Below are 11,165 nucleotides of genomic sequence, written 5' to 3' on the forward strand. Positions count from 1 at the left end.
TTTTTTTTTTTTTTTTAGAGAAAACTACGATCTTCGACTCTGTGATCATTTAAGACACCGTTCATATGTCGAAAACAAAATCAACCAAGAAGAAGTAAGCCTAATCACGACATAGTCCAATTGTAATACATTCTGTGCTGCGAGAACATGAAAAACTTCGGAAGAACATTAGAATAAAAAATATTACGACATAATATTTAATAGTAGAAAATAGTTTCGATAAAATCTTAAAACAAGATTAAAGATTAAATTAAAAAATTTTACATTAAAACAAATCGTGCTAGAAAAATTGATTTTACAAACTTTAAATCAAAATCGAGGATTCATATTAATATATTTAATTACAATTATAAAATAAAGATTTAGTAATCGAGAAAATCATGCAGCATAGAATGTATTATAATAATGACGATAATCGTAGTAAGATTCCATAAATTACTTTTAGAATTTAAAAATGAAACTTTACTTTTTAAGGTACCCGCGTTAGCGACAGTAAAATTTACGCCTAGCAATAACAAATTTGCTAGTGAAATCTATTATCCTCCCGGCACAGAAAATCGATATTTTCAGGATCCTGATAACAATTACGAAATTTCTCAGTCGCCATACAAAGAACAATTGAGAAAAACAGATTCCCAGTTTTACAGATACAATCCAAATTCTGACAACGAATATGATTTTTCAACGAATGAAGGTAGTTATGAAGAAAATTATGATGAAAGTAATTCTCGGAAAGTACCTGTGACTTTCGATGGACTCAACGAAAAGCTATACCGAATCAGACGACAACCGTATAATTTTCGGGATTATGACAACAATGCAATGGAATCGTTTAAAAATGCTTTGGAAGAGGAGAAACTATCAAAGAAACTTTCTGAAAATATAAATTTGTATCCCATAAGCCTAAGTACTGATGAATTGGAGTTTCTGGTGAACGATAAATCTAATGATTATTCTGCCAAGAAAGAAGATGAAGACGAAGATTTTGATGTTGACTACGAGAAGGCATTTTCAAAAAAGTACAAACCTAGAAAATTTATTGAGCTTCCTAGTAAAATTGAACCTTTTTTGGAAAATATGAAGCGTAACTCGCAGAATAATTATAACAATGATAATTATGACGATGTGAACGATGAAGAACAAGTGCCTCCAAAGGATAGCTCATCTATAGGAAAAGGGATTTATACCGAAGGAGGACTTGTCCAGCCTGCTAATGATAAACCTAATATTGAAACTAGTGGTATATTTTTTTTATTACCATTATATGAAGATATACATTATTTAAAATAGTTATATAAAAAAAGGTGATAGATAATTAAACTTTGTACATTTTTAGAAAATGCCTACGATACTTTAGTTCATGACGATTTAACAGAATTCCTTTGGAGACGTGGATTAGCTGGATTTAAACGACGGGAACGTCTAGATGTTAAGAAACCAGGGCCTCCATTTTCAACAAATAACTATGCATTCAAAACTCCATCCCCAGCAGGTAAATATTGTTACTTTTTTTTATGTTACATTAGCTTATATTTATATATATATATATGTATGTAATTTTTAATTACCATTTTCTTTATACCAAACAATATTTGTCTTAACATTGTTTTTCTATCCCTCGTCGTTTTCAAGATATTCCACCAAAACCAGATAAAAAAGATACCCTGTATATAAATTAACACTTAGCCGACCGAATGAGAAGATCTCCCTTTAAAGTAAGTTGTTGTATGACCGATAGAAGAGTTTCCTACTTTTTCTTAGCAACACGTGACTTTCATCATATTTATTTTTTTTTGTTATTAATCAGTCTTAAACTGGAATTATTTCCAATTTATTGAATACTTTGACTGCTTTTATAAAACATAACTTTCAATAAAATCTGTGAAATAAGTTTAGTTAAAGTTAATGAAAAAGTTATTAACATAATTAAAATAGCATATGCCACCAATTGGTCAAGCATAATTTGATTAATATAGATTAGGCATTGTTCAGGTATTTTAAGTAGTATAGGTCTGGGAATTGTTAAATATTTTAAGTAGTATATGTCCATGATTTATTAGGCATATTTAAGTACAGACAGATGCTGCATGCATGCACACTCTCGCTTTAATTTTTACATTTTACAATACCATTTTTAGTGGTATTTTTTTATACCTTATAAAACTTTAATCCAATGTATTGCAAACAACTCCAGTTCAAAACTAAAAAGAAAAGAAAAAGATTCCCCGGGTGGTTATACAGCGACTTACTTTAAAGCGAGGAGATCGTCCCATTCGGTTGGCTAAGTGTTAACATCAAAAGTTTTTACGGTTTCAGAAGAAAATCATTCTGATTCTATCGAAACTGAACAAGATGTAAGTACTAAGCAAAATAAAATAAGCAAAAGTAAAATGTGTGATATGAACAATATAATCATCACAATCATCAAATTAATTCATTTTTAGAATGACGTATTACTTACTCCATACGTAAAGAAAGAAGCAGAAGCTGGTCAACATACAGTCAATTCAAATTCGTATAACAATGTTGACCTAGATTACGTTTACATCGAATTTCAGCAAGAATTTCACACATGGTCAGAAGGAGAACATGTTGTCAAAGAGGTAATTGTTGGTGTTCATAAAAATCCGAATTTCTTTTTGAAAATACGAAATATAATTATTTAATTTTCAGGTGAGCAAGTTATTGGGACTAACACCTGGCTCTTTAAAAGATATTCGAGTTGGTGTGGCAGAAGTGACCTTCAAAGTTATTAAAAACAATAAAAATTATAATGCTACCGACGTCGCCACACACATCGGTAATTAATAAAAATATTAATCTACGAATCAATAATTTAATAAGTGTAAATAATAAGCCATGAAATTAATCAACTATGTTATGGTTTAAGGTCCCATAAGTGGTAAACTGAAAGAGATTCTGGGTGTCGAAGTGAAGCGCGCAGGCATAGGTGATAAGGTTCATCTCAAAATATGTCTAGAACATAACATTTGCAATTATACTGTTCAAACTAATTACAGGATCACTCGCCTATAAATACATCATCATCGTAAAAAATACATCAACATTGTAGGCAGAATTCATCAGAAACGTGATCCTCTGCTTATTTTAAACAGTGCATTTTAATACTACAATGAAATAACTGTATTAAACAAAAATTAATATATTTTTTTATTTAAAGACCAAATTGCCCGCAATGCTGGAAGTTGTCAGAAATCCCGAGATGAGTTCCAACATGTTTGGAGTAATAGTGGCTGTAGGAGTCGGAGTTGTCATTGCAATTGCCATAATTACTTTGATAATCGTTCGTCGACATATTAAGTCTCGAGCCAAGTTGGCAGGATTAACCACACCCGACCCAGAGGTATCTAAAGATTATCAAGATTTGTGCAGAGCAAGAATGCACGCCAAACAATCGGATAAACCAGACTCCCCACGAATTACAAGCTTAAGTCGAGAAAATGAATCCACTAATTTATCATCGAATCGATCTAGCACATCTTCTTGGGGAGAAGAACCAGCACTTTCGAACATGGACATAGCAACCGGACAAATGGTTCTAGTATGTTGATATAATATTTTTGTTAATATTTTATGGTACGGTGATAATACGGAAATGACATAAAAATATATTTTAATGTTTGAAAATTTATGTCTTATGCTTTCGTCTAAATTAATACACGCAGATATTGACTCAATGACTGAAATAATAACTTAATTATTCACATAAGTTTATATTGTTATGAAACATATTTATAGTGTATATATTTTATATCTTAATGAATACGAGTCTAAAATTCCGTTGTATATTTTTTCAGAGTTATATGGAGGATCACTTAAAGAATAAGGACCGATTGGATCTAGAATGGTCGTTATGCCCAAAAGAAGCAACTCTCTCTTCGATAGAAGCGCAAAGAGAAGGAAATGTTAAATGCAATCGTTCCGGGGCACCGATTCCCTACGATCATTCTAGGGTGATTCTAAACGATCTCGCTAATATCAATAACTCCGACTATATTAACGCCTCTACAATTGTAAGTATTCTTGAGTTTATCATTTAAAAATTCCCCAGAAGATATAAATATGGAGTAAAATAATATATGCGTGGTTTTCATTTTTAAATCGTTGAAAATGGAACTGAAAATAGAAATCGGTAAGTCACACGACGAGCATGGACAATCTACTGTTATATTTGCAATATGATAACAAAGCAATGCTTTTTTTAAAGACGCTTCTATGTAGATATTTCAATAATATTGTAACGTTTATTGCAAATCGAGGCATGTCAAAGCTATCTATCATAAATGTAGAGATACTTAGAGATAAATTTAGTATACAAAACACAATAAATTTTTATATACATTTGTTAAAATTTTATAAAATTTTATAAAATTTACAGTTGTTTGAATTTTCTTTGTAAAAATAATTGTCAAACATGTTTAATATTAATAACGTTATTACTAAACTTTCTTACTATCAGTTATTTTAGATAAGAAAACAAATGAAAGAAAATATGCACTCAAAAAATTGTAAAGTATAACAAAATATATACATAATACATAACAAAATGTTTATATAAACATTTTCTATCACGTTTGTATGCTAAATGAACCTGTGAACTTTATCTACATTTTCGAGTAAATCATCATTTCAGATAAACGCAAAATGAGCACTACATAGTTTAGGTATTAGTTCACAAAGTGGCTTTTATTACATGAAAATAAATAAAAAAAAGAACAGTAGTAATTGCATTGCAAAATCAAAAGAATTCCTGCATAATATAAAATCACAAAAATTGCATAATAGATTATAAAATAGAAATGTGCTTGCTATGTACTAAAGAAAGCCGTGTGACTTGCTTCTCAGTAGAAAACCAATAATACAAAGACTACATTCAAACACAATCTATTTTTTTCTAGGCTGATCATGATCCACGAAATCCAGCTTACATCGCCACGCAAGGGCCACTTCCAGAAACAACAGCTGATTTTTGGCAACTAGTTTGGGAACAAGGCAGTGTTGTAATCGTGATGTTAACTAGACTCACCGAAGAAGGTGTTGCTATGTGCCATCGTTATTGGCCTGAGGAAGGATCAGAATTGTATCATATTTACGAGGTACATCTTGTGTCCGAGCATTTCTGGTGTGACGACTACCTAGTGCGTTCTTTCTACTTGAAAAATCTACGTACCGGTGAAACAAGAACTGTAACGCAATTCCACTTCTTGTCTTGGCCAGAAAACAGTGTGCCACATTCCATTAAAGCTCTTCTTGAATTCCGCCGGTAAATGTCTTATAAATTCAAATAATGCTCGTGTCTGTAAATAAAACACATCGTTATACTAATACCTATTAATATGTAATTTTAGGAAAATTAACAAATCCTACAAAGGCAGATCATGCCCTATAGTCGTGCATTGCAGGTAAAGTAGAGTTTCTATCTTTTACGTTTAAAATGTTATGTTTAGAATATTGCTTAAACCATAAATTTTAGTATAAATTAATAATATGTGATAATTATAATAATTCTATTATAATAATTCTATTATAATTATAACAAAAAAATTAAAAAGCATAATTTTTTATAGTGATGGTGCAGGCCGCACTGGTACCTATTGTTTAATCGATATGGTCTTGAACCGTATGATAAAAGGATCCAAAGAAATTGATATTGCAGCTACATTAAATGATATAAGAGATCAAAGACCTGGTATGGTTACAACAAAAGAACAATATAAATTCGTCCACATGGCAGTGGCGGAAGAAGTGCACGCAATCCTTAAAGCTTTACCTGTACCTCCTGCAGAAAAATCTCTACCAGGAAGCAATTTTTCGACAAAACAAGATCAGTAAACTTCGATTCGAATTTGAAATAGCAATTGCGGCGAGCAGAGGCAAAGTATAAATTTCACTGACAAAAAATGGCCAAATATTTCTAGTCAACCATAATCGCATTAAGAATCTAAAATTACTATTAAATCTTTCATTTTCTATAACTTTCTTGTCTGAATTCGTCTGCATCTATTCACGCTTTTAACAGATTTTACTTTTATTGTATTTTGTTGCAGAAAATGTCAAATTTTAAACTCTCTAAGTTCTACAAATTTTATTTACTTAATTATACGATATAGATATATGCATATAAATTATAATGCTGAATAATTATTTTAAAAAAGATTTCATTATTACAGTCCATAATACTTATTATGCATCTTATTTAACTACGGCCTACTTGAATAATCAAGTACAAGCATATGGAAAGACTGAGCTATACAGCTGATGGAATTCTAAATATCAGCTAGTAATGGAATTATTTGTATTGTATACTCTTATAAACTTGTCTTTTGAGGTAAACTTTATAGTGATCAATTTTATTAAATTTTAATATGATTTATTGTTTTATTGTGAAAATGAATGTTTACCTCCAATTATAAAGCTCAGTCTTTATATACTTCATTATATAGTTAATTTTATATCATAAAAATATTATTTTTATTCAATTGAAAATATGTTACTTTCATTTATAAACAATTCTACTAACGTGCTTTACAATAGCTTTAAATATGATACCAAAATATATCGTCTAATAATTAATATAATTCTATCTGCCCAGTCAATTCTTTCAAGTGTACATAACGTTGATGCTCACATTAATTAAATCACATATAACTAATTATATGTTTAATCGAACTTTTTATCTGTTTTATTAAATTAAGTTCTTTGTAAATTTTTGATTACGTGTAACGTATTTTCTGATATACAACACTTAAATGAAATTTTTATGTTAAAAATGCGAGAATTGAGATCCCCATATTAAGAATTGAAATCAGAATTTTTATACTATTGTTAGAGATTCAAAAAAATATGGATTTTAATGAACAGCTTTGACTGTTGCATCCATGAAATAAAATTTTATTAAACATTAAATATAAAGTTTCATGTGAAGAAGTTGCAAAAAGCATCATTTATCAGTATTTTTTTTATGCATACAGAAAAAAATAATCGAGCTGCACAATATACATGTTATAATTAAGTATCGGGATTATAAGAATATTATAAGAACAATATTTTATTGGTGTCAAATACATATGAAGTAGAATACAATTACATAAAGTAAACTTAATGTTTTAAATATCATATGAAAAATGTTAGATGGTATATAGAAAGAAAAATATACATATATATGTTTGCACAAATTGTGATGTTAACATGAAAAATGGCAAATGGAAGTATCGCCCTTGCTTTAAAACTGCAGCGTTGTTCGTCCTGTAGATCCAGCCTCCCACAAGACGAATAGGTTGTATTTGCGATTCCTTCCTCTTTATTGTGCAGTACGATTACTAACAATTAATGTTTCTTTACATTTTATATTTCTATGCTACTTCCCTTTTCTACTACATTACAATTTATGAAACAGTCATATTTACATCGATATTTATCGAGTACTACAAATTAGTTAAATTAACAAAAAATAAATGTAAAACAAAACAATACATAATATCAAGTAATTTTGTTCTCTAATGTTGCTTCCATTTCTGAACACTTCACGTTCTAAATACCTAAATGCATAAGAAATTTATTTATGATATTTAATTATTGATAACTTATATTTTGTATTGAATTAATACAAATGATATATTGTGAACTCAACGTCAAAATTTGACTAACAAATGAGTTTTATTAATCTTTTCTTTAGCACAAATTTATATAAAAGATTCTATATTTTTATGCAAAAGGATGAGTATATAAAATAAAATAATATATAAATCTATACTATGTTACTCAAAATGTAATACTATATGTGTTATAATATAATAAATCACTCTATGTTCAAATCATAATATACAATTATGTTCTTATTCTTGAAATTTATTTTTCTTTTCTTCAATTATAAATTTCACATTTAAAAATATCTTTACATTTGTGCTCTCATTACATACATTTTTAAATAAATCTTACAAAATATACAATTATTTATAAAATAATAATTACTTATAAATGAAGTGCATGTTAACATGCTTTATTTTAATCTTGCAAAGTAGATGTATATGGATCAGCAAATACAGGATCCCAGAAACCTAAAATAAATTAGCATTTATAAAATTTAAATATATCGTTTTATTTTGTTAAGATTATCAAAAAATATTAAATTACCTTCGGGTGTACCTTCTCTTTTATTGTAATTAACTTTGTGTCGAGAACATTTATTTTGCCTTGCTTGTATTTCTTGTTCAGTAAGTCCAAGATTGGCATAATACTAAAAAAAATGTCTACACTTATATACATATAAATATATAAACATCATAAAATATATATTGAGTATAAAATATTATATAATACACAATAATTACTTACAAATTATTTTCTGCATGTAGCATTAAAAAGGAACAAATTACATTTAATATTATTTCAATTAACTATAACTATTTTTATTTTTTATATAATAAGTAAAATTATATATTACCCTTTTACATTCCCGACAAGAAGTACTAGTCACCTTTGCTTTCCCAGACTTTTTCTTTGATGGTTTATCAATATGTATTTCTGTATTCTGTGATGGTCTTAAAAAAAATGTATTAAATTTAATATAAATATTTTAAAAAATTATTTACATTTATATGAATATCACTTACATATCAAAACTATTTATAAGACTTTTCTTTACAGATAAAAATTTTGGTAACATTTTGTTTTCAGATATATTTTGTTTAATATCTTCTAACTTATTTGTATCATGAGTAGACATTTTTTTAAATTCCTCTCCAAAAGAAAAGAATGTTTCATCATTAAATGTTGAAAAATCAGTATCAAGCAATTGTCTGGATGATTCTGGGTACTTCTTTCCTCCTGCTGAGATAATATCTTCTTGTAGTTCTATCTTCTTAACTTCATTTATTGGAGTTGATAAGTTTCTGATATCTTTTAGGTATAAATGTTCAGTATTACAATCATTTTTAGTGTTTTCTTCAAAAAAATTATGTGCTTCTAACCCTGTAATTAAAAGTGATTGATTTTTCTGTGTAGACATATGTGCAGGTGACATAAACAAATCAAGACTAGTTTGATTTATTTCTTTAGAAACTTTGTTAGGAGTTTTATTTTTTCGTTTTATACTTTTTATGTTCAAACTTGATGTTATATGATTACTTAGTGGACTACTTTGAATTATTTCCTCTTCTATAGATTTATTATGATTTTCTGATTTTCCTTCTATATTTTCTTTAGGTATATCTGATATATATGGTTTTAAAAAATCAAAACCTTTGTACTTTTTCTGAGTTGTACTATTAGTTAATTCTTCATCTAAAAGAGACATAGGTTGTGACTGCTTTTTATTATTTTGTACTAATATATTATTTATATCATGTGATGTGCTAACTTTTAATCTTTTTGCCATTCTTGCAACAGATGTACATTCTATTCCATCATAATAATTTTTGCTACTTAGAGATTTGCTTTTCTTTAATTTCTCAAATATTATGTCTTGATTAGTTCTCTTACATCTATAACATTTCTTTATAAGTATTGGACTTTTTATTAACATATTTTCTTGAGTTTTCTTCTCAATAGATTTATTAGTTAAAATAATATTATCTAAATTTGAAATATTAGAATTATAACTAGAAGAAATACTGTTGTGTGAAGATGTAAATGCATCTGTATTTCCTGATGATACCTGACTTGTATCAGGTGTAATACTGAAATATAAAAAGTTTAACAATATGTAATATAATGTTATATAAGTAGAAGAAATAGTATTTATAGTTTTCTAAGATAATATTTAGAAAAATTGTATGTCAGTAATAAAATGAAAACTTACACATTGTTATTGTTATAAATATCTGATTCAAGTACTTGAAATGGAATGTTAAAATCTGCATCTTCACAATATTTTCTTAGTTTTAAATATTCATTCCATAACTCTGCAAATATAAGAATATACTATTTAAATAGAATAATTTAACTACAAATTTTATTAAAAATTGAATTTACAATATAAAAGAACGAAATAATTTAAATTACACTTCAAATATACTGAACTTTTTTAATTCACTGTGAAGATTCTATTCCTTAAAAAATTTAATTTTTCACGAAAAATAAGTTTTATATATTATTGTAAAACACACAAAACAATTCATAAATAATTTTTAATTTATAATTTCTTGTAACTATAAAAATAAATATAAAGAAAAATATAAACTTGTTATTATAAAAACAACATGTGATATGTACTTACTTTTATGTTCTTCAAATGCTTTCCCTAAAAATCCAGCGAAATTCTTCGTAGCATTTTGCGCAATCTCATTATCTATGGAACAATCAAATTGTAAAATACTTGGCAAAGCCATCAGTAAAACGAATGAGGTTAGGTAATTGTTTTTTAAAACAACTCAATATCCTGCCTCTTTTTTCACTTGTCATTAATTAATTCGTTGCGTTTTTTATTGCGTATATTATTATCACACCGAGCATAGAATCGAATAAACTTAAGAAAACAAACAATTTATTATTCATTCCCACAACATTATACTGCTGATCACTTCACTGAATAATCTATAGCGTGTCGCCAGTTTCTTTTTAAACCGCAGCACAAATCGCCATAATATCGTCAAACATTGTATACAGCTTGCTGGTACAGAAGCACACGTCCTAACCTCACTTTTGCAGTGTACGTGTTTCTCTTGCAATCACTTCAATCTGAAACGTTCGTGAAACTTGTGTTAATTTTTCTCTTATCCTGTCTTTATTATGTTCAAAAATCGTAACTTTGAATATTTTAATTTTATCATGTTTTGTTAAAAAAAATCTTTTACATAACTTCGTAAGTATCTAACCAAACAGAAATTATTTATTTATATATAATTAATTTGTAAATATGAATGTATATCGAAATATCTTTAAATTAATTACTTTTTCTGTCCTAAAAAAAGCCTACTAAATTTGTGTACTTTTATCTCTTTATTATGTCTCGACATTGTTATTTACATTACATCCCGTAAATATTTTCATAATAAATAAGGATTTAACATCACATATAAAAAAAAAACTTGTGCAACAAATAAATGTTTAAAATGTATCTGATTTTAGTTTTTTTTGAAATCCCTTTATCCTCCTTTCCTTTTCTCCCCCCCCCCCCCATTTTTTTTTTTGTTTTAATTTTTTCT

General features: G+C 27.7%; 3 protein-coding genes across 7 annotated transcripts in view; 1 reads left to right on the forward strand and 2 right to left on the reverse strand.

Annotated features, from left to right (window-relative positions):
* Nucleotides 1–6,110, forward strand: part of IA-2 (tyrosine phosphatase IA-2) — a 14,417-nt gene extending 8,307 nt beyond the window's left edge. For 2 of the 4 annotated variants that reach the window (XM_017899872.1, XM_017899871.1), the window contains exons 7-19: nt 19–94; nt 475–1,240; nt 1,337–1,492; nt 2,317–2,354; nt 2,445–2,603; nt 2,674–2,800; nt 2,891–2,958; nt 3,182–3,562; nt 3,819–4,034; nt 4,148–4,153; nt 4,920–5,284; nt 5,370–5,423; nt 5,589–6,110. In XM_017899872.1, the coding sequence (XP_017755361.1) occupies nt 19–94; nt 475–1,240; nt 1,337–1,492; nt 2,317–2,354; nt 2,445–2,603; nt 2,674–2,800; nt 2,891–2,958; nt 3,182–3,562; nt 3,819–4,034; nt 4,148–4,153; nt 4,920–5,284; nt 5,370–5,423; nt 5,589–5,853 (2,677 nt within the window). In that variant the 3' untranslated portion in view covers nt 5,854–6,110. The remainder of the gene's footprint in view (nt 1–18; nt 95–474; nt 1,241–1,336; nt 1,493–2,316; nt 2,355–2,444; nt 2,604–2,673; nt 2,801–2,890; nt 2,959–3,181; nt 3,563–3,818; nt 4,035–4,147; nt 4,154–4,919; nt 5,285–5,369; nt 5,424–5,588) is intronic. The other 2 variants (XM_017899873.1, XM_017899874.1) reach the window with 2 other exon arrangements.
* A 1,848-nt stretch (nt 6,111–7,958) lies between these two features.
* On the reverse strand, nt 7,959–10,349 carry LOC108547371 (ras guanine nucleotide exchange factor B-like). Its single transcript, XM_017899866.1, is given in 6 exon segments — nt 7,959–8,078; nt 8,155–8,257; nt 8,465–8,551; nt 8,630–9,698; nt 9,821–9,923; nt 10,238–10,349. Coding segments are annotated over 6 exon segments (1,527 nt in total). The 3' UTR covers nt 7,959–8,025.
* Nucleotides 10,350–10,404: 55 nt separating this feature from the next.
* The window catches only part of Cdk12 (Cyclin-dependent kinase 12), an 11,563-nt gene continuing 10,802 nt past the window's right edge, over nt 10,405–11,165 (reverse strand). For both annotated transcript variants that reach the window (XM_017899940.1, XM_017899938.1), the window contains one exon: nt 10,405–10,698. In XM_017899940.1, coding sequence (XP_017755429.1) covers nt 10,694–10,698 — 5 coding nt within the window. In that variant the 3' untranslated portion in view covers nt 10,405–10,693. The remainder of the gene's footprint in view (nt 10,699–11,165) is intronic.

The sequence above is a fragment of the Eufriesea mexicana genome, unplaced genomic scaffold (genome assembly GCF_001483705.2).
Source record: "Eufriesea mexicana isolate 0111107269 unplaced genomic scaffold, ASM148370v2 scaffold1018, whole genome shotgun sequence".
NCBI lineage: Eukaryota > Metazoa > Arthropoda > Insecta > Hymenoptera > Apidae > Eufriesea > Eufriesea mexicana.